The 26,077-nt window shown below is 44.9% G+C and overlaps 1 protein-coding gene across 1 annotated transcript in view; it reads left to right on the forward strand.

The window, feature by feature from the left end:
• Positions 1-26,077, forward strand: part of MICALL2 (MICAL like 2) — a 55,423-nt gene that overhangs the window by 17,017 nt on the left and 12,329 nt on the right. Inside the window, exons 4-12 of the mRNA XM_066576323.1 lie at positions 275-416; positions 9,504-9,649; positions 10,121-10,242; positions 10,352-11,425; positions 12,447-12,712; positions 12,896-12,989; positions 14,631-14,791; positions 18,914-19,120; positions 25,460-25,509. Of these exons, the coding sequence (XP_066432420.1) occupies positions 275-416; positions 9,504-9,649; positions 10,121-10,242; positions 10,352-11,425; positions 12,447-12,712; positions 12,896-12,989; positions 14,631-14,791; positions 18,914-19,120; positions 25,460-25,509 (2,262 nt within the window). The remainder of the gene's footprint in view (positions 1-274; positions 417-9,503; positions 9,650-10,120; positions 10,243-10,351; positions 11,426-12,446; positions 12,713-12,895; positions 12,990-14,630; positions 14,792-18,913; positions 19,121-25,459; positions 25,510-26,077) is intronic.

Consider the following 26,077-nt stretch of genomic DNA (forward strand, 5'->3'; position numbering starts at 1 on the left):
ATAAGAATAGAGGTTATTAGGAGAGTTGTCGCCCCTTAGAGACTTGGTGCAGGTTATGTTTAATAATCTATTCCGAGAGGCACGGCGTTGTATTTGTATATATGTTAATGACTAATTTATGCCGTATCCTCTAATTGAGAAGGCAGTAGTGCGCTGCTGATGTCTTTGCACAGCAGGTTGTTGGAGGTCCGCTCTCCAGCTGCCTAGTAATGCTACACTCATTGTTGTAATGTGATGCTTCCCACGAGTCCCATGTTATACCTCCACGCTGCAGGCTTTCCGTGTGGCTGAGGAACAGCTTGGAATTCCAGCTCTCCTGGATGCAGAAGATATGGTTAAACTAAAAGTCCCGGATCGACTCAGCATCCTCACCTACGTGTCGCAGTACTATAATTACTTCCATGGACGCTCGCCCAGTGAGTATACCTCGATGATTTACATGTTCCATTAGACTTGTTGGTTATGTAGTAGGAGTAGCGGTCACACCCAGCCCTGGTGGGCGCCCAGTTTGCCCCTCTGGCACATAAGACACTGGTAGTATAAATGGTACTACTATATGGGGGTCCGTTAATCAGAGCTAGGACTTTCAAGCCAATCATGTGGTGTCCTATCATATAGACATTGACAAAGTATATACCTTTTATATATTTATTTATTTTTATATATATATATATATTTTTTTTATAGTCACAAGTTTTACTGTGTCGGACACTTCTTTCTGGCAAAAGGACATCATAGAGGTGGAACAGAATGGAAAGCTGCTGTACAAAAGCAGCTTTCCGTTCTCATCCTAACGTCTGTCATATGTATAACAAACTTTAAGATGACCCCTTTAATTTGCTATACTCTGGATTGACCGTCTGTGTTAGCGGTTGACCATGTTATCAGCACAGTGACCACCACAGTGCCTTCATTGCACTACCGGACATAGTCTGCCACCTCCATGTTTGTAGCGCTGCTCGGCCCCATGCAAGTGTTTGTACCCTGCTGTCGCAAGTGGTGATCACTGCATGATGGAAGGGTTTTAATACATTTTCTCCATTGTGTTTTGCTACGTTTTGCACAAAAAGTTGCATTTGACTTGACTAAAGGCCCATTTGGACATAACGATTATCGCTCAAAATTCGCTCAAAAGCCATCTTTTGAGCGATAATCGTTGTGTGTAACTGCACTGACATCATGCAGTGTTTGTTATCCCGTCGCTCATCGCTGTCTTTCAGCATGCTAACAGACAACGATCAGCCTTATCAGGGATTCACAGCAGCCCCGCTTGTGTTCTGCATCCTCCACTTGGAGCGCAAGGTGGCCGCTCAATGTTTGAGCGATCATCTTGTACTGTAAATAACACAATGATTGCTGCTCAAAAGACATCTTTTGAGCGATAATCGTTGTGTCTAAATGGGCTTTACATGGGATAGCGATCTGCTGAAAACACTCCAACTAGTGATTTTCAGCGATGGTCGTCTGTATAAACACAGGGCCTGACGGTGCGGAGTGAGAAATCCCTTATTAGTCACTTTGTCTCAGCTCACTGCAAACAAAGCGACTAGCGAGCGACTCAGTATAAACAGGCAGTCGTGGATGATTGAACAATCGCCTGTTCACAATGAGTGGAGACAGGCGGATTAAAGAGCTCTACACGATCCACCGCCACTCACTGAACGACTACTGCGCTCATATGAAAGCACGATAGTCGTTAAGATGATTGCGAGGCGCTTGTGCGCCCAACAGGATTCCCGATGTAAAGTAACCCTAGAGCTACCAATAGACAAAAGATGATTAAAATGGAAGATTTCAGCCCAAACCATTCTTAGTCTGGTGAAATTTAACAACGAACGATGACAAGGCGTTCGTTTTAGTCGACCGATGGCAAACCGTCGTCATCTGGAAAGTTGTCAACGAGGTTTGGAATTTTCATCTGGTAGTTGGACAAAAGATCTTTTGGCGATCGCCTGGCGCCAAAGGTATCGTACAATATTTGTCTTTTGCTGACAACAATCACATTCTAGTGTCGCTGAACATGCGGGGCCTAGAACAGTAAATACGGACTCAGCCCTACTTCACACAGACGCCGACGGTAATGCGCAGTACACTGTTCTTTGTACTTCTCGTGCCGCTGCTAAGGAATGACGCAGGTACCCGCAGTCCATACGCAATGTTAATTGTATATGGGCTGCCGGTCGGATGGCCTCCATTGACCTTAATGGAGCGGATTCTGCGGCAAAATAGAATATGCTGCAATTTTTCTTGACGCAATTTGTGTCCATGAGTGTAAACGAAAAAGTGAAAATGCATGCCTTTCTATGCCTCTGTTTTACCGCTTATCTCCTGCGCAGACGGCGATCGCAGAATTCGGAATCAAAGTGTGTGTGTGTGTGTGTATGTGTGTGTGTGTGTGATGGTTATTCTTATCTGTGTTGCCACCCTCTGGCCCGAGGGGCATGGTGGCATAAGTAGCCATAAACTGTGTTTATGGTACTTGAAAACTCTAATTGGCCTTAAAACTCTTTCAATGTATTTGAGATGTAATGTATGTTTTCTGTGATTTGACTTGTATGTTGTCTATATAGGGACGTCCTTCATACTGTGTTCTCTTTGAGGCGTGTAGAGCTGGTTCTGTGGTGTTTGAGGCTGTTTTCGGAGTGGAGGTCAGGCATGTTCCCCCTCCTCTGTGGGAAAGAGAATGAAAAGGATCAGTCTCCCGGGAGGATTGCTCAAAATGTTTTCAATTGTGCTTCTCATATGAGGGTGAAACTTCTTCCGACTCGCAAGTATTAAGGAATGTGCGCTGATAAAATGACCTCTGCCCGGCGTGTTAAATACTTCATATGGAAAGACTAGGTTGAAAGATCAAAAACTTTGAAACAAAAACCCCATTCAAACAGTTTCCTGGAAAATAGAAAGACAAACAACATAAAGTGTGACAAAAGCCGATTAGTTGTCCTTATCTGTCAGTTCATTTAGGTGACGAGTCAAAGGGGGACATATTCATAAATCAGAGGGTGGAAATACTTGGGGTGTATTACATGGGGGAAGTCAAAGGGGGACATATTCATAAATCAGAGGGTGGAAATACTTGGGGTGTATTACATGGGGGAAGTCAAAGGGGGACATATTCATAAATCAGAGGGTGGAAATACTTGGGGTGTATTACATGGGGGGAGTCAAAGGGGGACATATTCATAAATCAGAGGGTGGAAATACTTGGGGTGTATTACATGGGGGAAGTCAAAGGGGGACATATTCATAAATCAGAGGGTGGAAATACTTGGGGTGTATTGCATAGGGGGAGTCAAAGGGGGACATATTCATAAATCAGAGGGTGGAAATACTTGGGGTGTATTACATGGGGGAAGTCAAAGGGGGACATATTCATAAATCAGAGGGTGGAAATACTTGGGGTGTATTGCATAGGGGGAGTCAAAGGGGGACATATTCATAAATCAGAGGGTGGAAATACTTGGGGTGTATTACATGGGGAAGTCAAAGGGGGACATTCATAAATCACAGAGGGTGGAAATACTTGGGGTGTATTACATGGGGGAAGCGAAGTTGGTTCGAGAAACTCGGACTGATATCACACTTGCAAACAGGCAACTTGTTTCTCTGTGTGAAAAACATGCATTTGCAAGAACTCATTGTGATACATGCGATTTTTCTCGTGTGTGGAAAACTAATGTTTCAATAGGAAAAATAAAAACTGCATGCGAGCGTGATGCGATTTTTAGTATGTTTTACTCTTAGAAAAATATGGGTCAAATAAGACATGCTGCAATTTTTCTATCAAATAGTAGGTTTTTCTGTGTAAATACAGCCTTAGGCCTCATGTCCACAGGCACGCAAGAAATCCACCAGCGACCCTGCATACCTGTCCATGTCTTGAAGTTCTGTATTGCGGATGTGTGCGGAAGTGCCAGCCAGCGCACATGCGCAGTACAGATTTTTTTTTTTCAAACTCCTGCTTTTCCCGCGGAAAAGAATCTGCAGCCCGTCTACAATTGACAGGCGGCGGATCGGACGGCTCCCATTGACTTCAATAGAAGCCATCCATGCAGGAACCGTAGTAAAATAGAGAATTCTGAGTTGTTTTTTTTTTTTTTTTTTTTCATCCACAAGCAGAAACCGCAATTGGTGTCCACTCATGCATGAAAAATCATTTTCCATAGCATGCTATGGAGGGTTATTGCTGCGGAACCCGTAGCGAAACGCCCACTCCAGATTCCGCAGCAAAAATCCGACTGTGTGCATGAGGCCTTACCGGTATACTGATACAAAATACAAGTGTAGATACTGTAGATCGCTCCACGTGTAGACAGCCAGGTTTCTATATAGAGCATACAGGAGCACTGCACAAGTGCAACAGATTGATGAACAAGCACTTGCACATTGGAGGGGGGGGACGGTATGCCTTATGTATGTGCAAGCATAATCCTAAGCAATGGGTGCCAGTCCAACTGATGTGTAGCGCACCAGGGATTTTGACGTGCGGAAAAAACGCATGTCCAGCGATGCTCGTACAAATCGGATTGCACTTTTTACAAGTGCAATATCGATCCAAGTTTCTTGGACCAATATCGCGCTCATCCTTGGCTGACCCTGCGTACCTCACTTAACTGTACTGCGGAGGCTCGCAGGCAGTCAAGCGCAGTACAGTTTTTTTGTTTGTTTTCCTAGTTTGTATTTGCTGCGACGTCGCTTGGCAATGACGCAGCTACCTGCAGCCCATACGCAATGTTTATCGCATATGAGCTACGGGTCAGGCGCCCCCATTAACATTAATTGAGGCCATCTCTATAGATTCCACAGTAAAATAGAGCATTTTTCTTCTGCTCGTGGAATACACAATTTGTATCCACGAGTGTGAAGGAAAATTGGTAAATGCTTGCCTTTCGATGACTGCGTTTTACTGCTTATCGTTCACGTGGATGCCGCCATTCAAATCTGCTCGTGTGAGCCTGGCTAAGTGGAGTAATCTATTGAATGGAATATTTTTTTTCTTTGACAGAAGGGCTAATATGAGAAATGTTCTTTGAATATATTATCCACTTTGAGCAATGCCTTTTGTCTGGCTTATGGGAGCCTCAGCAATCAGCTATAATCTTTAGGGACTGTTCAATTTCCCTGCAGTGCCACCTCTGGTGAGTTGAAGTATTACACGGCACTCACTGAGATCAATAGCCGAATCTGGAATGCAAAAAAGGTTCCGGGTCCTCCAGGGAAACTTTGTAGGTGATATCTACTCTACATAATAGATGAAGGTCTTGAATGAGGGATCCCTTTATTAATGCAGAATTCCCTAATATGGTATTTTACAATATGTTTTCTAAACTGGCCCTTCAGAGCATTTGAGCTTTGACTAACTTTCCTTACTAACTCCAGGCCGTGTCTCTTAGAGGTGCTGGAAGGTGCTATTAGATGTCATCTGGTATGATCCGTTTTCTGAGAAGTTGTAGGATACGGTTCTTTAGTTCGGGGGGTACACAGTAAAGACATTTAGAACAAGCAGTAACGCAGCAGAGTTGGAAAGTGAAACTGGAGTCACCGGTCACAAAGTGCAAAGTAATTATCCTTGGAAATGTCCTGAGGAGCAGAATAGTTTCGCTTCCAGTTATAGGAAAACCCCTGGCTCTGGGAGCGTGTATATAACTCATTGGAGATCGTTTCATATGGCAAGGAGATAAAAAAATCACCATCCTCCTGTTACACCGCTGGGCTGATCGATGTGAGACTACAACCTGTTCCTCTGCTAGAGAATTATACGGTATATAGACTCATCTAAGGCTCTGTTGGTATCATCCTGTTGCTAGCTCATGCATTTATGGATTTTGTCTTTGTGAGCGCCACTGTGAATGCTGCCTAAAATTAAACTTTTTGTGAATGGGTGATTTGAAGAGTGAAATAACTTTTTGATAACCATTCTCTTACCACATGAGATTAGCTTTAAGATGCCCACACCCCTATAGTCACTCTTGGCCGAATAGCTGTTCCTTCCAAATTCCCCGTACACCTACATATTCAGTTAGGCCAAGTGTGCATGTGTTTGTAATGCAGAAAGGAGCACAAAACACTGTCGAACACCTCTGGTAGCAGCTCATCTCTTGTGAAAACAAAAGGATGGGGCATGTAAAATTCAACATGCCTGATCCTCCTTTTCTTGACCTCATCTGTCAGAGAAGAGTTGGGAGGGTTATTCCCATCACTGCAGAATTACCCTACACGTAGGTAGAGTATAACATGCTGATTGGTGGGGGTCTGACCATTGGGATCCTCCACCGTTTTTGAGGTTTCAGCCCCAGCATTTCCCAAAGTGTTGACAGTGGAGGTCATTCATGTTCGCCTATGCTCCAGTCACTTCAATGGGACCACCAGAAATAGTTAAAGGAGCTGTCCGATTACTGGACAACATTCCCCCCAGATAGCTGTAAGTTTCTTAAAATGGCATAAAGAGCAGTACGTACTTGTCCCTTACAGTGGGGATCCAGCGCTGTAGCCTTGCTGTCGTCCTGGCGTTTGTTGTGAAAGATGGCGTCACAGGAAGTCACCTGACCACTGCAGCCAATCAGAGGCTGCGGTGCCACTGGCTCTCCTGGCATCGGCGCTCACATCCTAGGTACCATGATGCCAGGAGCTCATAATGGTGACCCAGTCAGTTCGTATCTTGTGACGACGTCTTCCACAACAAATGCTGGGAGGACGGCGGTGCTACAGTGCTGGATCCCCACTGCAGAGTACAGGTAAGTACTGCTCTTTTTATTATTTTAACACCATTATAGCTAATGGGGAAATGTTGCCGGTAACCGGACAACTTTGAGTGCTTCAACTTGGCTATCTCTAGTGGACTCGCTGAATGGAGTAGAGACATGTATGTGTCCTCCACTGCCCACACTTTAGGCGTTCCGGGGCTGAAATCTCAGAATTTGTGGAGGTCCTAGTGGTCAGACCCCCACCAATCAGCAAGTTATCCCATAATCTATGGGTAAGGGTATATCATGCTATGATGGGAATATCCCTTTGTCGAGTGTGACCCACATTATTCCTTTAAAGGCACCACTGATATCCGCTTCACATAACTGGAGAATGGGCGACTGTGGGTGTTTTACCTAATATTTTTCTCCAATCTTATGTCAAAGTTTCTTGACAATAGCACGGGATTTCTGGTGACCAAATGGTACAACATGTGAGCACATCTGGAGTTGTCTTTAATAAACTCCATTGACCACATTCTGCAGAACGCCTGAAGGCCCCAACACTAAACTTCCTCAGAAACCCTTGCCGGATCTTCCACTCTTGCAGTTTTTCTTGGCTTCTTCCGTCTGTGTTTGCACCTGATTTCTTTCTAATTTCTGTTGTGGATTAAGGTGTGTACTTCTCGGAAATCAAATATTTCCTCAGTAAATACACAAGCTGTTTAAATAGAAGTTGGCTGCAGTTCTGTCCTGTCAGAGAAGGCTTTAACTTGTTCTTGTTCGGCTTTCCGGCTGGAACCATGTAGTAGAGAAAAAAAGTAGCTTTTTCATTTGACCCTTTTTTGCTACTTGTCTGCGGGTAATGAAGAAAACCTTTGTATTATTTAGTGCCAGACACGGTTTACGTTCTAATAAGTGTGTAGAAAACAGTCCTTGTGTGGTGCGATTTGATTATCCCTGTTAATGGATGACAGGTTAGCGCTGCATACATGAATACGTTTGCTCCGATTTCTGGCCAAGGAATAATAGAATTAATGAAGATTAAAGGAACCTGATGTACTGAGAAGATGTCAAAGCCAACATGATCCCTGAATACTCGGCTGCTATCAGTAGTATCTGGGCCTCATACATGCAAATGATAAAGACCCCTTGGGCTCCTTACCTCCCATCATCCATCTTGTTTCCATTGCTATACTGTTCCCTTTCCACATGATCGCCCATGGATCTGTGGATGCTATACCTCATTCAGTGTATTGTAGAACGGGAAACCAGAAGACTAGTTTGCGGCCTGTACAGCTTCACGTGCATTAAATGGGCCCCATTTTTGCACGTTAATGAGTCATTGGGCAGGTCCCATGGAATGACGTCTAGGTGTCAAATGCGAACTGGCATGAGTGAATGGATTCCTTTTTGCTTTGCCGCCATCAGCAGTACCATCCGTGTTTCCCCAATGGTAGTGCAAGCTGCAATGACCCCCTTGAACACAGGACTCTGCTTTGAGTTGAACAGACTTTAGCAAGTTCAACAAGATTGCAATCCAACAGCAACAGTCTCTATAAATTGTAATCCTCCTCGTCCACACGGTGTATAATGTTCTTCTCAATGGTGGACTTCTCAGACCCAGAATAAATTGATCTCTGAGCATGATATTTGCATCATGAAAAGCATTAGGCCCTTGTTCTTCATTGCGTATTTCAGCTTGGCCATCAGTACTTGGCAGACCGGTGGTCCTTGGCAAACTGGGGCAGTGTTTTTGCCCTCATTTTTGGTGGCACGCAAAGAACCTTATCTACTACATTCCTAAAGAAGCTGTCTTCCATAACATCTTCCCAGATGCAAGAGATTTGGTCAAGCACTCTGTTTCTTCTTCGAGTACTAGTATTGTCGTTCTTGCGCCTCCTTTTCTAGTTCTGAGGACTATTTCAGTCTTCAGAGGCTATATTACAAAGTCAGGCCATCCCCTCAAGTATCTCCCACTAATCATCCTCCAAGTAGACAATTAGTCCTGTTCAGTTTTGGCATCTGATTAAGGACTCCTTAGGATGGACAGGGTTGGAAGAATATATTGCTCCTTCAGTCGACATGTTTGCATCCTACACTGCTCTGCTCAATCTCCTTCTTGGCTTACTTCAGTTGTACTCTAGGTGTCTCTGGTTACAGACTCCATTTCTCTGCAGACCCTTGTCAGTGGCTGCCTTGTATATTTTCATGTGGGCTGTCCAAAACCAATAGTCCCAACCTCTGATGCTCACCTTAGGGCCTACTAACTCTTTGATGCTCTGAACTACAGTTTGTGAGATTGGTGGGACCCCAACTGATTTTGGTGGAAAAACCCCTTTATATTGAAACTATCACCAGGAATGAGCACCATCAAGTAAGTTATGGGGCTCATATGGCAGGTTCCCTGGAGTCCCGGGAGGTATTTCTTATACTTACCAGACACCCCCATCCAGAGCTGTCCCCCTTCAACTCCCCCTCCAACCATGCAGCCAATGCGCTGAGTGTACACGCACAGCATGCAGCCAGCGGTCCTGCATTGTGCCACCTGACTTATGGGAGTGACTGTGCTGGATCCGGGAGTTGGGCAAGCATAAGAAATACCTCCCCAGACTTCAGGGAACCTGCTGTATCAGTGCCATAACTTAGTGTGTGGTGCTCATACCTGGTGGCAGGTTCCCTTGAATAAGTCAGTGTGTTCCCCCAACCTTGCCATCTACCTATCCAACACAATCCCCACATCCTCCAACAATTTGTAAGCTTTCATATTCTAATGGGATTGATTTATCTATCATTAATGCTGTACGTTTTCTCTTCCAGTTGGAGGTGTCGCGGCTGTGAAGCGTCCTCCTCCAGACACTACTGAAGAACCGGCTGGAAAGAAACTAACCAATCATGTTCCTCAGCGCACACCCCAACCGCTACAGAAGAGCAGCCCGGCTGTTGAGAATGCTCCAGTTCGAGCGGTAAGACCATACATGCTTCAGTCATTAGGTCCAATTCCATAAACCCAGATCCTTCCAACTTGCATATCCCATTATCCAACAATGGCAGCATTCCTCCAAAATCTATGAAGAACCAGTTATTTAACGTGGATATTAAATTTTTTACTTTTGGCAAATCATTTATAGGTAACAAGATATTTCCTAAGTTTGATCTATCCATGCATATATTGGTAACCATGAGCCCCAGATGGATCATCTCATGGGCTGACTTCCAGAAAAAGTTCCACGATGTCCACAGGTTGTGTCTGGTATTGTAGCTCAACTCCATAGAAGTGAATGAGGGTGAGCTGCAATACCGCACACAAGCTGTCTACAAGTATGGCACTGTTTTTGGAAAAAGGCAGATAGAGCTTTCTAATCTTGTTCAAACCTTTTAATGTATTGCTTACCTAGTGAACATTGGTATTGACTTGCCTTTTTTTTTTTCTTTAGGGCATTAGAGAACTTAATCCAAACAGCATGGTAAGCAGCAACTGCTCGATCTGCAATAAACATGTACACTTGGTTCAAAGGCACATGGCTGATGGGAAGCTCTATCACCGCAATTGCTTCAGGTAGGTCTTGTGGACGTCTTGACCGTAGCAGTGGAGACTGTTGTGCCATGTGAAGCACCTCTGTATTATACTTTGCTATTCAGAAACACTTGATACTTTTTGTTTTTAGGTGTAAACAGTGTTCAAGAACATTGCAGACGGGAAGTTACAAAATAGGAGACCATCCGGGTACATTAGTTTGCACAAATCAGCATTGCAACTCTCCTCCCCCTACATCTACTAGCATTTCATCCACTGGACCATATGCACCTGTAGTATCTTCTTTACCCAATGGACCATATACATCTGTAGTATCGTCTTCAGGAATAAGTCGGAGCAACCCAGTCGCAACTAGTCAACCAAGCAGCAGCCCTATTAGCAGGACTTGGCAAAATACCACAAGTCCTTCTGTTCCAGTGACAACCAACAGAATTACTACTGGCTTTGCCAACAAAAACACTACAGATGTCTCAAGAACAACAGGACAAGAGTCTGGATATAAGAGCACTTCTACTGTGCAATCCACAATCATTAAGGATGTTCCCACAAGCTCAACCAAACATGAATCCACAAACAGGATAGCAGTGGGATTTTATGGTAACCCTGAATCAAGTGGTAATGCCTCTAGTCCTTTTGGCCCGAATAAGGACAGAATGGCTTCAAATATGTCCAACAGCCCAACAACTAGTTATTTACAGGCAAGCAAAGGAAACAAAGATATTAGTCACTCTTCTTTGTTTCAGAGCAACTCTCCGAGAGATGCCCAAAAAGATCTAGGACAGACTGGTCAACCAACCAAAATGACTGGTGTATCGGGAAATGTCATAACGGTGTCTTCTCTTTCTACTGGAAAGTGGCCTTCCTCAGCTGCTAAAGATGAAACAAAGGAGCCCAATGCCGCCTCAAAGCCTTGGGTTTCAACAGCTGCAAAAAATAAGGAAGCCCGGGACAAGTTTTTTCAGTCAAGTCTTGTTTCAGAGCCAACAACTAATCAGTCTTCAACTGGGCGAGACTCTCCAAAAATATCTGTGTCCACCAGTGGGCCTGGTAGATCGGTGGCTACTAATGTGGCACCAAAAACACTTGAGACCAATACTGAAAAAGATAAAGCTAGGAACTTTCTCGTGAAAAATCTTCCAGGTCCAGGGTCTCCCAAGTTTTCCAGACCTGCTGAAACAATCATTATTGTATCCACTCCAAAAAGGTATGAGCTCACTACTGTAAGGCCATGGTGCCTGTTGATTTCCACCTGTATCTTTGGAGTCAAATGTCATTTTTTTTTTTCTACTTTATTAGAAGATTTTGATGTGTGTACATATAGTGATATAGGAAGGAGCGAAAACATCCAGTACATAACAAATGGTAAATACTTGCTTTACTGATTGTGACAACACCCATAAAAACCCATGTTCGAATAGCTAAAGCTTGTATGCTCACTTCAATAAAGAGGGGAATAAGGCAGTTAACAGACCTATGGCAACTGCCTATCTCCTGCAAAACAAAGGATTAGGTATGTTGTCTAATGTACCCTAGTGCACATTAGATTGTTGGCCTGTTGGTTCACCACCAGGAAGACCAAGGCTGGCATCAAGCACCTGACCAACCTGGGCAAATACGAAGACACATTGGACTTGGGCGTCTGTAGAGGTCTAAGTAAACATGCTATATGCTTGTCAAGCTGAGGCTGTGGAGCCATTGTGACTGTGGTCCCCCAAGTGCCCAAATACACCGTTTTCCCTGAGATGGAAACCTGATTAGAAGATGCCTTTGTGGTCCCTATAGTAGGTAAAGTCCCCTAATGCAAGCACCGAGTCATGACTGACTCCTAGGGTGACATAAAGAAGTAGGACGGCTGCACCAGAGGAGTAATATTGGAAGGCGTTCAGATCATTCAATCTCCTTTTACTAATAAAGATGGAGATTGAATGATCTGAACGCCTTCCAACATTACTCCTCTGGTGCTGCCGTCCTACTTCTTTACATGATCTTCATTGTTTGGATCTTTGTGTCCGGATCCGGATTGGCGTGCATGCCAAGTAACTCCCTCACTCTGGATAAGTGTATATTTTAAGTGCTGCTGACCCCTCCTTTTACAAATGACTCCTAGGGTGACGTCGCATCGTGACGTTTTCTTGGCAGACTGTCTTTGCGGGTTGGTTTGCCCAGTCATCTTTTATCCCCCAGCAATCTGTAGTTGCTCCATTTTAACAAAACTTATTTTATAGATTACCAGATCCTCAACCAAATACTACGTTTTCAACATCCAAAGCGGAGCCTGAGAAACCTGTTCCAAAAGAAAGAAAAAGTAAAGTTACAACAATTGTGTCGACTCCTGAGCCACCAAAAAGTACTTCGCAAATCAGTATCAGTAAAGGCTATGGAGCTCCAAGTTCTGACAAGAGTCCTCTTCCAGCACCTCGCACACAACCTGCACAGCCTAGTGTGCTGAGTCCTGATAGACTCCAGAAGGTGGACGAACCATCTGCAAAGAGTAAGTGGTATTCCATGACCGGTCTTGGGTTGGGTTGACTTGTGGGAGAGCTTTGCCGAGAGCTTTGGCTCCATCTTCACATTCCATCTCAGTGTTTTCCATCCTCCTTTCTGTATCTGATGGCTTTGAAGTACATTCCAAAGTGCTTCAGCTTTTACTTAATTAACTTTTTATACATTTCAGCATCAAATTCTGGCAATAAAGTGGCAAAATCTGAAGCCCCTGAAGACTGGAGGTCAATGCTGAAGTCTGTGGACAAGAAACCTTCAGTTCAGCGGTAAGATTACGTGGAATAGTCAAAGGAATTGTCTGGGAATAGTCAAGTGTTTACTATTTTCCTCAAATTATGCCACTCGTGTCTCTGGGCTACTTGTCTGCAGGCTGCTCCTGGTCTTGTGACTCGCTTCCATTCATGTGAGTAGAGATCAGCTGCAGTACTAGACACAGCCTATGGTCAAAAGTGGTTCTGTTTCTGGGGGCAAAAACACAGAACCTTTTCCTAACCATAACTCATTAAAAAATTGAAGATTATATAAGGAGTACTCTGTCCAGAAACTCCGCAAGTTGTTGAAGCAGCAGTTTCTCAGTGCCTTTTGGACCTGATTTTCTGTATTTCTGCATTGCATTGGATGCATACCTCCCACCCATCCTGCAAAATCACGGGTGACCTTGCTTTTGTAGGCGTTCCTGGGTGGTTTAGGGGTCAGAAACGCTATCTTTTCTCCTTAGGGATAGCACCTAGACGGTGAGTGAGAAGACTCAAAGGGCCATTCATGCTCCTCTGGGTAATATTCAAATAAGAGAGATGGAATAATACCTCCACAGTGCCACCTATTGGAAGGCAGCATTCCTTCAAGCCAAAGTCAGACTCTTTATACAAGACTTGTAACAACGACTGGGAATTAATTAGGCATGGGGCTTCAAACTGTCTTGAAAATGGGGATTCAAATGTTGTGCGATGTTGTTGAATTTCTCCATGGCTGCCCACAAGGTCGGTCGGCAGGCACATTTTTATTATACATATCTAAGCATTACTTAGAGGATCTCAGGCTCTTTTCACACCATGTTAGTGGTTTTCATGAAACGTATGTGTCGGGAAAAGCGCCTGCTGTATACATTTAACGGAGGCCGTGGCAGAATGCTTTAGTGGCATCTGTCACCCATAGGATATAATGGCATCCTGGAAAATATTAAATGGACACTATTGTAGCCTACAAGTGACACCTTATTTCTCATAGACTATAATAGTTTCCTTTTCATTGGATACTTTTTTTTTTAGAATGCGGCTGGGTAAATTGCTCAGTCTGCTGCGCTATTCCATCCAGTAACAAAAACCTATATCCTTGGTGGATACCAGTCAAACCGAGGCAGAAAGGGTCTATATGGATATATTTGTGTGCACAAGGAAACTTCCGTATACTTCACATGAATCCCAAAAAAGCAGTGTGAAAATAGCCTCCCATAGGCTCTAGGAATGTCTTCTTGCTTAGTAGTCAAGCATCTGTATCCCAGAAGTTTTAGAAGCGGTATTTCCCTAAAGTCACACCCTGCTATATGGGCCTCTAGGAATCGTTAAGATGTCTGGGCTCCTTAAATAGAAGCATTTACATGAATTATGATGTGACTTTGATTAACTCCTGGCTCATTCCAGCCAAGTGTCGGGTTTAGGGAAGTTTTGTAAGACAGATGTGTGTTTATAGCATGTGTCTGGGAAAGTCCTAAAGTTTTGGGACTGTCGACTTCTCTGGCTGCAGAACTGCTCCCTGCGTGCAGAAAAACACCTCATTATGGAGTCCCGGTCATCTGTCCTTCCTGACAATGGGGGGAGATGTGTATGTGGTTGTCATTGTATGTGTGCTGCTTGCTTCCAACAGATGCTTCTGCATTTACACTAATACTAGCCTTATGTTCTTCACAGTACTGTGCACGAGCCAAAGGCGGCAACAAAGGATCCAGAAAGTACTACAACTCCCAAGATACAAACTACTATACACATCATCACTCCAAGCCCTGTAGAGAAAGACAACAAGCCAGTTCAACCAGCTGCACCCACTACTACACCAAGCCCCATAGTCACAGGTAAGGAAACACAAAGGCCATTCACATACCTGTTACTAATGTATACATTCAATGGCCGCTTTACTAGAGACACCGGTCCTGTCATAATTGGAGTTCCCCTGTATGGAAATTAGACCCGTGACCCCGGAGTGCAGCATAAAATCAAGTGACAAGCTTTCAGTGGATCAGTTTCAGTGTGAATCCACATTATAATAGGGAAAATCCAGACATGTTAGCCACATGAAAAAATGGCAGTCTGCATGCTGTCCGTGAACGAACATGGACAGCACATAGAAACAAATACACTAGTGTGCTGGAGTGCAGAAGATTGGATCTTTGGGCAGAGGAAATGCATTCCCTGGTCAGAGGAATCCAGATCTCTGTTGCACCATGCTGATGGGAGGTCAGAATTTGGTGCAAGCAGCATGAATCGATGACCCCTTCCTGTCAGGTGTTCAGAGCATCTCAGTACCTCCATCTCATTTGCACCATTTGCAAGAAGCTTCCTGTCCACATGGGCCCATATCCCCGCAGAGCTTAGTGGAATCTACCCCATGACAAATTGCTGCAGTTCTGAGAGTCAAAGGAGGTTTAAGGCGCTTCTAGGTGGGTGTCTCTAAGTGGCTATTCACTGTGCATAGACCCTTTCTGGTGTCAGACTGTGGCCGTTATACAGAGATGAGCGATGCTACATAGGCATCCCTTAACGTCCTGCAGATGCGCTGGGGGCTATGCCATAGTACATGGCCAACAGAGGGCTCTAGCAGTGTTAGTACTGCTATTGTCTGAGTTCATTTCTTGCACCTTCAATATGAAACTGTCCAATGACCCGTAGTGGAAATTCTATCCCCCTCCCCACCATATATGTACATTATTCAGTTTGTGTTGTGCAATCTGATTGGTTTTCTTCTGTCTTTTCAATTTCTTCTCCAAACTAGCTGAAACTGAGCTGATATAGGCTTCTCCTAATCTGTGTGGTGAGCCGGCTGCACGCAGTGATGTGTAATCTATGCATGGTCCATATGTCCTGCTTTTATCCCTGCATGTGTTTGGAGTGCAACCTTAAATTGAACCGTATCCTAAAAGATCTGTTCCAGGAAGCCCCCCGTAGATTGAGATCAATCACGTAGCACTGATGACTATCGCATGTTACATCTTCATGGGACAACCCTTTCCGAAATGTAGTTCCCAGGATTGCGCAGGTCCCGCTCCTGACACCCTCAACATACCGCTCATTTTTGTTGGGGGAAATTACTGCTGATTAGACCCCTGTAGGGGAAATGTATTATATGGCGGTCTTCTAGATGAATGGTTGCCCATGTACTGTAATAGGGCAGGTCTTGTCTTCGTGAGATAACCCTTTAATTATCTACCCTTCCTGTATTTTTGGTCTCTACTATGCGTGTATTACGGACAGTTTAACAATCATAGATTTGCACTGAGACATTCAAACGTGTTTTTCACGCACATGAAAAAAATAGTAGACTGTCTTATTTTGGTCCTTATTACCAACCAAAATGGCCCATGCAAGTCTATGGGAATGTTAAAAATATGCATGATGCACGCGTATTCACAGCATATGTACACAAGGAGGCAGGAGAAGTCAACTGGTCCTGGTGTGGTTTTTTGGGGGGGTGGGGGGCTTTTTTTTTTATTTGCACATGGAAAAGAATGCAGTGAATACGCCTTTAAAATAACGTGAGAAGGACCAAATGTGCAGTAAATATGTGCAGCTTCACATATCAAAACTGCATATGGCCATGTGACCAAGTCCTTAGACCAAGAGACGTCTCCTTCACTTTAGAGTGCTGCCATTCTCCTCCGGTCGGTCAGTCTCCCAAGTGACGACTGCATATGGCAGCACACTTCTCTTATCAGGAAACCTGTTTCGGCCACCTTGCTGCATGAGACACAACCTTCAGTATGGATGGCATGTGAGTGCATGAGGGTGGCCATCACCGGCGTGACTTGTCTGTGGCGGACCATGACTTGTATTAGCCATACAGCTGCAGCACAGTCTTGTCCTTTGGTATAACGCATTAGATATGTGCTTTTCATAGGACTGCAGGTACACTGTGGAAATAATAAATCCCGCCCCTAGAAGAAGTTGTCATTTTGCTGAAAAACTCAGCATGCAGTTACATCTCAGGCAGATGTATAACTGATTATAGTTGTAGTGTGATTAGATGAAGGGTACTAAAAGGGGTTCACCCAGCTGATGCTATAGTCTGAGAGGCGGCACATCATTAGAATGTGAGAAGCTGGATGATCGTATCAACAAATTGCCGCCACCTGGGACTTCTGACCAGACTGTTAACAGGTATTGGGACCAGTGGATGTGTGAGGGCACTTGCATCCAAGCTAGAGGTGGTACAACAGGGTACTAGAGCCTACATGCCCACCTGTATCACATCTTGTATCTAAGCTAGAGGCGGTACAACAGGGTGCTAGAGCCTCCATGTCCGCCCGCATCACATCTTGCATCCAAGCTAGTGGCAGTACAACAGGGTACTAAAGCCTCCATACCTGCCCGTATCATATCTTATATCCAAGCTAGAGGCGGTACGTACAGCAGGGTACTAGAGCCTCCATACCTGCCCGTATCATATCTTATATCCAAGCTAGAGGCGGTACGTACAGCAGGGTACTAGAGCCTCCCTACCTGCCCGTATCATATCTTATATCCAAGCAAGAGGCGGTACAGCAGGGTACTAGAGCCTCCATACCCGCCCGTATCACATCTTATATCCAAGCTAGAGGCGGTACAACAGGGTACTAGAGCCTCCATACCTGCCCGTATCATATCTTATATCCAAGCTAGAGGCGGTACAACAGGGTTCTAGAGCCTCCATGCCCACCTGCATCCCATCTTGTATACAAGCTAGAAGCGGCACAACAGGGTACTAGAGCCTCCCTTTGAGCGTTCAGCTTTACACTATAAGGCTGCCTGTCCACGGGTGGTTTTGAATTGGGTTCCCCGTGGCGATAATCTGGCCATGGGAAACGCAGTGACCGCTTTCCATAGCGTTGCTATGGAAAGCGCAGCTGCCCTGTCCACAAGCGGAGAATCATAGCGATTCTCCGCTCGCGGCCTGCAAATTGCAGCATGCTGAGAATTACCGAGATTCTCCGCGGTAATCCTATCTGTCAGATAGGCCCACAGCGGAGATCCGTCCTCTGGCTCCTGTTTCCCAGCGGTGGCTCCCACAGCGGAGATCCGCAATGCCCGTAGACAAGCAGCCTAAATGATCATTTTGCTCTGATATTGTCATTACTTATATCAATGTTACAATCACACAGAGGTGGTGTCATTTCATCCCAACAACTCCTTCTAGGGAGGGTTTGGTTTGACAATGAATGTATATATTGTGACTTTATACAGGGGCTCTTTCTCTAAGGTGAACCTTGGGGAATTTATTCTGGCACCACTCTTACGAAAGCAGACTAAAAGAAAATCTGTGCTTCCTTCACCGGGTAACTAGTGATCAGCGGCCTCTAGTGAGTACGGCGCCGCTGATCACCTCTACATCATCTGAGCAGCGGCGTTGTACTCGCATGTGAACGTTCAGATGAATGTTCATTCATGGTTATCTGCCTGTTTAAGAGGCTTTTTAGGTTCTGGTCACATTTGCAGTTTGCCGCTCTGTCCTTGCAGACAAAAGCACTGGACCCCATTCAGGTCAATAGGAACCATCTGATCATTGTATTATAACCACAGGCCATGTTGCAAGTGTGAAGAGTCGGTGACATTTTATACCCCTCCATCACTTATTTCTTTATTTCACTCCTTTAAATAGTGCATACGTATTCTGTAGCGCTGTACAGACTGTCATCACTTACATTTGTCAGTGACCACATTGGGGCTCACAATCTATATTCACATATTGGTATGGTTTTTTAGGTGTGGGAGGAAACCAGAGTACCAGGAAGAAAGTCACACAAACATGGGGAGCGCATACAAACTCCATGCAGATGTCATGGACGCGTGATATACTGTAGTCATGTGACTGCAGGATATGGTTGCCATGGATGAATGTAGGAAGTTTCTTGCTTTTTTGCTTCCCTTGGGTTTGTTCTGGGGGGGGGGGTTAATGGTTATACCTTTTGTGTGTATTTTTCAATGGTCTTTGTTCATCTGTCTAGAACCGGCTAAAGTAGCAGCTGCTAAGAAGAAACTTCTGGTTGCCAAAACAGACCTGTTAATGGATTGGCCCAAACCTGAGCAAAAGTGGCAAGATAACTCTGTGACCCATAACCCGGAGGTGCCTAGCTGGCGCTCACATGGGTCACCGGACAAAGTCTCCTGGCCAAACTCTGTCACAGACAAGACTTCTACAAATAACCTCCCTGGTAAGGACGGTGTACATACAGGGCTGCGGGGAGGGTTTGTATACACTTCAACTAGTCATTCATTGCGGACAGGAAGTGGTTCAAAGACGAATGACTGCCTGTTTACACTGAGCGAGAGGCGCTCACTAGTTGTTTCTTTTCGGTGAGCTGAAACAAAGTAACTAATGTGCAATTTCTCATTCAGTTCCCTGTGGGGTTCTACGTTCACACGGGACAACTGTCTCCTAAAATCACTTTTTCTGTTGATAAGGTACTTTTTCACAGGCCAACTAATGCACGCACGCCCGGGCCAGCTGACGCACGCACGCACACCCAGGCTAGCTGACACACGCACGCACAGGCTAACTACTATACACATTGTCTACGTAATACTGTTATACAAGGTCCATGGCCGTTTCGAACCTCCGCTGCCAGTCCAAGGAGGTGCCCTCTTTATTATGTGCGCTGTTTGGCGGCACAGGTCACACACCCTTAAGGCTGGCGGTACTTTTCACGTAGGTGATGATGTTGTTTTCAACTCTCACACGGAGAATGAAAGGGAATTCATGTAAACGTTAGGCTGACTGCACATGATCACAGCGATGTGACAAGTTGCACAAGTTTTGCCTCGCCCGTATGAGTCACATGAATGTGGCTGCTAAGAAGCCATTACTCCATCGGGTGTGCACCTGTAACACTGCCTCCCCCATCACAGCTAAATTTAGAGGCAAATCTTAATTTAGCTGCCTATATTAAGGAGATTGATGCTCCTAATGATGTAATGGACTTAATGTTTTTATTTAGCCTATTACATTTCTGCCCCAGAAGTTGCAGGCTGTCTCTGCAGAAGGCTGGAAATGTCCTGTCAGATTAAATAAATTGCTCTGCCTTGCAATTGTGTTTCCTACCTTTGATCACGGTATCCCATTGTCCTAGTAGAGAGGTAGCAGAGCTGAGTTTGTTTTGGCATCCAAAGATAAGACTGCTAGTGAAACCACAGATTATGCCATATGACAAGTTCAGTATTGCAGCATTTGTATGGAATCTTCTGCTGATGTCTGCATATGGTATACCGCCATACAGTATACAAAATATACCAAGCAAGGCCATGTAAGTACTGTACATTATCAACTACTGCATGAGCGAAATAATAGTGCCATACAAGTACATTGGTCAAATAACACTTCAGCTAAGTTCTTAAATAAAAAATCCCTTTCTTGCTCTTAACACCATACAATAATATACTGTGCAGCGCCACACAGAATAAATACCGCCATATGTTGCTTAAGTTATACCAACATATAATGACCGAATAACCGCTGCATACTTGGCGTAATCTAATAACATGTAGATGTTCTATAGCACTAATACTGTTATATAACTGGTGTTAAAGGAGTTTCCAGCTCTAAAAACTTGATAACCTAATAGGTCAACAAGAGCTGATTTTGGTCTGCCACTCGGGACCCCACACGATCCATTGTTTGCCAGCCACTGTCATGGTGTATGAAGCAGACAGCTCTGTACATTGTACAGTGGCCTAGTATGGTATTGCAGGCTCAGCTCTCCTTCACTTCAATTAGACTGTGCCTGTAATACCATGCTGAGCCACTGCACAATGCACGGAGCTATCTGCTTTATAAACCGTAAAGTCCAACAGCCACGTATGGATTTTATTTATTAAATCCACGCGGGAGATCCGCAGCTCTAGCCGCCCATTAAAAAAATGGGGCATCCGCAACTGAATTAAACCCTGCAAATTTGATTTTTAGATGCTTTGCGGATGCCCTGGGCAGATCTAAAATTGCAGCATGTTCCATTTTTTATCGTGGATGTGGCTCCTTTCATCTTTATGGGAGATGAAAACACATCCGTGATGCTTGCGGGTGCAAGCCATTAAAAAATCCTTTTTACCCAGTTTAGGACCAGGCACTGTAAATTTACGGCGCCTGGTCCCAGGCTTAAAGCCCAGCTGTATGTAATATTACGTCGGGGATTTAAGCCTCCCCTTCTGCAATCAATCAGAGGCAGGACGGGTTGTCAGCCGTTAACAGCTGATAACCCGGAGGAGAAGGCAGGAGGGGTTTTTAACCCTTTCTGTTTTCTCCTTCCCTGAGTACACAGCGTCCAATCATCACTGTGTATTGAAAAGTGAGAGCAGAAGTGTAGCTTTCACTACGAGAGCCCAAGGGTCACGTGACTGCCGGGATTCCCTGCTACAGCAGAGCTACAGGGTCCCAGAAGACCTGGAGTACCTCTGCCAGTGACTGTCACTACAAAGGATGTTTTCCCCTGTAACTGGGGCTCCTATGGATTCCCCAGCTACAGTGGAAAAGTGTCAAATAAAAAAACAAACATGTGACTGTCCCCCAGAGGTCTTACATGACGTTGTGGGGGACACAGATAGTAAAAAAAACATAATTCTATACATAAGGAAATAAAAATTACAGAATAAAACACTCTATACATAAGAAAGAAAATAACCCAAAACCGTCGCAATAAGCGCCCTGTAAACCAAAATCATACATTTATATATCAAAACGTCCGAAACAAAATGAGGAACCCATTACCATACTTTATTTTAGCGTAAATATACTAATTAAAACAAAAAACTCTAAATGTTTTTTTTTTTTTAAATCTTTTTTTTTTAGCTTTTTACCCCCAATAAAACTAAGAAACAGAAAAAAAAGTCAGTGAAAAAGATATTAAAAAAATACCTCTATAAGGCTGGCTGCAGATGGCCAGGTCGGATCCCCTGTGAGAATTCTCGTAGCGGGATCCGACCCGAGCCCCTGCAGGGACCAGTGTGGCGCTCCACTCTCCCATGGCCCTGGCTCTTGGATGTGCCGGCTGCCGGCCGCCGGCCAGCCAGCGCATGCGCAGAGCAGAGCCTGCTGCCCGGGAGTGACATTTCTGTGCAGGCCTCTGCGAGACCCGAACAGAAATAGAGCATGCCGTGATTTGTTTTCCACGTGTATTTTCACTCGTGCAAATCGCGGCCTTCTGCCTAGGATTGCGTATTGTAATGCAAGCCTATGGCAGCTTCCCACGGGTGGAAATTCTGTGGGAAATCCCGCTCCAGAATTTCCGCCTGTGTGCAGGCGGAAAAAAAAAACTGCAGCAAAAATTATTTTGGTAGCTAAAGAAAAAAAAGTAGGGAAGTAAAACCACCACATGGGTAAAATCCCTAAAAAGTGTCTGGACCTTTAAGGTACAAAACAGTCTGGTCCGTAATGGGTTAAGATGATCCACAGTGCATCCACTGCGATATCCGCATTGAAAATCCGCGCGTGCCGTGGACATTGGGCCTTACAGTGGCCTGATTAATAGCTGCTTGATGGGGCTCTCAAAACAGCAGACCCCGCCAATTGGCTATTGATTACGTATCCTGAGGATAGCTCGTCAGTTTTTTTGGAGCTGGAAAAGTATTTGTGGTGGTCACAAGTTTTGGCTGCCAGGACATGTAACGTGTCCCCTTCACCAGATGCCCCTGATCTACTTCCCTTGCTCCTCACTGTGTGGCCACATACCTCCTGAGATAGGTATTTGACATGCTTAGCTGAAAGTGACATGATTAGCAGTTTGCCAGGCCATCCTGTATATGCGGTTATACTGTACATATTATGTCATTTATGGAATGGCAATTCTAGAAAGTGACAGATCACCTTCACAACGTATATGGGATACACAGAAATTTGAAATGCTAAATAAAAGTTCTTGTGGTATCAGAGGTGCACCCGGGGCACAACCCAACGCTGCCTCAAAGACCTCTCTGACCTTGCTATGTGTTATGTTGAGTAATACTGGCAGTTCCCATGTGCATCATCAGAGAAAGTAGGAGCTATTATTCCATCTCCCTTATCTGCACCCATTTCTACAGCCAATGACCTCATCCACATGTGCCTCAATCATAGCAATGGATCTACATCTATACAGAAATATTCTACAAGTATAATTCGCCTGGGTACTTGCTGCATAGCACACATTCAGTATATGTATAGCTGAGGAGTAGGCGGGTCACTGTGCCAGCATTGTAGACAGCTCCTTGTATCTGCCTATGCAGTGGGGCTGTCCGTCAGGGGCCGCAGGAGGCAGACCGCTCATCTGCACACTTCATCAAGCTCTCAGAAGTTCAGGAAGGAAAAACAGGCACTCGAGGGGCCCTTTTACATGGAACTTTATCCTTCAAAAAATCGTTTGATCCTGCGAATTTGAACAAATGGTTCCATGTAATCATGGCCACCGATTAAAATGACGGACAAGAACTGCTTCTCGTTTATCGTTCGTTTTATGCGGTCATAAAGTGTTCCTTCGATTTACGCATCGTTGCATGTGAACAGCGATTGTTTAGGCATTCCACATTCGCTGGTACGGTGAATGTGAACGGCTAAACTATTTATCTGCCTATATAAACGGGCTGCACGAGCAAATTGTCGTAGTTTGCTTGTGCGAATGGTAATGTGCTCCTTGTAAATAGAGCCATATGCTCCTAAACGACTGCACGAGCGCGGGCGTCACCGCTGTGGTCGTTGGCACTCGTGCAGAACATTAAGACTGGCCGGCTTCTCGCTCAGCACTTTACCTTCTATGAAGCGCTGAGTAGGAAGCGTTTACATGCAATCGTGGCATGCTGTGATTTTTAGACGTGAGTGGAAGATCACGAGCGTTTTTTTTTTTCCCGCTATTATACAACGGCACTATATGCTGGTTAAAGCCAGTACTGCATGCGGTGACACGTTGGATAGGCTCCAGCAGCAGAGAGGCTGGCAATATACAGTAAGAGAAACCCGAAAGACGTCTTCCGACATCGGAGCTGTACAGCCTTAAATCATAATGTCTTCAGACATCAGTGGATTAAAAAGGGTTAATTCACCCGCCATACAGTATGCATCAGGCCGCGTATACTATCCTCAAGCTAGGTCATCAATAGTTGATCTACTGGAATCCATCACTATGGACCCTGAGCGATCAGCTGATCGGTCACCCGCTGTCAGAAGACACGGGGGTATGGGAGCAGAAGCTGATTCTCTGACCCCTGTGTAGTGGTTATTGTTGGTAATTGCAGCTCCCATTAAAATGAGAGCTGCGCCTGTAATTACAAGTGCTGGCCACTACACAGGGGTCAGAACACTAGCTTCTGTTCCGACCCCTGTGTGTTGCGGCGCTGACGGCGGGCACCAGATCTGCTGATGACCTATCTTAAGGATACGTCGCCAAAAGTATTTCTCTAGCAAACCCCTTTAAATTGAGCATGGAGAAGCTCCTCAGATCGGCCTTTACTGACCCTGTAAGATGTCCAAGACTTTTGCTAAATATACTATTATGTATACTCGGTCTACAGGAAAGCCATGCCTTGCTTATTTCTTGGGGTGCGCCCTCTACATTGCAGTTTGCATCCCTTGCTTTCGCTCCACCCCACTCAGCTTGATTGATAGGTCTCTCCCTGTGCGCAAATGGAAGAAAACCTCAGTCAAGTGGAGTTGGGTGAGGAAAAGCTGAAGGGGAGCTGTCCGGCGGACACTTCTCCTGATCTCTTTGGAAAACTTGTCTGTCTTTGATGTACATCAGCGTTTCAGGGTAAGGGCTCATTCACACAAGCGTGTTTATATGCTGCGTATTTACACATGCTTGTTTTGCGCTCGTAACTCCCATGAACAGAGCCCATTGATGTCAGTGGGTTCATTCACATCTGCGTATTTTAGTCACGTAAAAGAAAAGGTGGAAATATACTGCACAAAAAAGACGCACTTGCGTATGTACGCTGCGTATTTACGTGACCGTGACCTGCAATATACCCTAAAACAAAGCGCTTTGTAATGAGGGAGCTTGGGTGAGTATAAAACTGATGGCCGGTTCCCTTAAAGTATGTGCCTTGGCTTACACGTGTGCAGGAAGGATTGCAGCGTAATAAGACATATGTGACTTATTACCTGAGGTTTAACCCTCTCCAATCCACTGCCTGATGTCCGAAGACATTATGATTTAAGGCTGTACAGCTCCGATGTTGGAAGACGTCCGTCGGGGTTCTCTTACTGTATGTTGCCAGCCTCTCTGCTGTCAAAGCCTATCCAACGTGTCACCTCATGCAGTACTGGGTTTAGCCAGCAGATAGCGCCATTGTATAACGGCAGAAAGAGAGTAAGCCCCCTAGGAAAACCAGGATACAACTTGGATTGGAAAGGGTTAATATGCATATGGATAGCACTGATGAGGAGAACCCGGTGGTGGTGGTGGTGATCAAGCCGGAAGAAAAGCTCCTAGACAACAGTTAAATATTGTCATTCTGTTATTCCGATCCAAAAAGCTATTCCTTTAGGTAATTATCCGGTAAATGCTTACTGATGTTCTTTTCTTTCCTTCCAGCTAAAACGTCAAATTCAGTGGAAAACAACAACATTGCCTCTCCTAACAAGGTTTGTGTTTAGTAGATGTCGTGACCATCAGAAGGCCATAAAACACAACTATATAAGACTATAGTAAGCCTAAACAGGAACAAGTTAAAGGGATCTTCCCAAATTCTAAAGTTATGCCCCATCCACAGGATAGGGGATAACTTTATGATCGGTGGTGGGGTTCTCGCCTCCATTTATCCTGAGAACAGGGGTCATGTTTTTCTAGTGACCCTCACTGCACTGTAGGCTTACTACACCCCCCACAGTGAGGGGGATTGAGTGGAGCAATTGCTACGCATGCATGGCGCTGCTGCATCCACTTTCAGTGGAACTACCAGAGATAATCAAGTACAAGCACTGAGCAATTTCTGTCAGCCCCATTGAAATGAATGGAGTGGCGACTGCGCATGCTCGGCTATTGCTCCAATCAGTGACATCACTATGAATGGAAGAAGCATCCCCGCAGTGAGGAAAACAGGGGGAAACAGGACTCTCGTACTGAGGATCAGGGATAACTGAGATTTTGGGAATACCCCTTTTAAGACTGGTGACGGCCTCATCCCATGTATGGAACTGTGACCTCACCTGA

The sequence above is a fragment of the Eleutherodactylus coqui genome, chromosome 8 (genome assembly GCF_035609145.1).
Source record: "Eleutherodactylus coqui strain aEleCoq1 chromosome 8, aEleCoq1.hap1, whole genome shotgun sequence".
Classification (NCBI taxonomy): domain Eukaryota; kingdom Metazoa; phylum Chordata; class Amphibia; order Anura; family Eleutherodactylidae; genus Eleutherodactylus; species Eleutherodactylus coqui.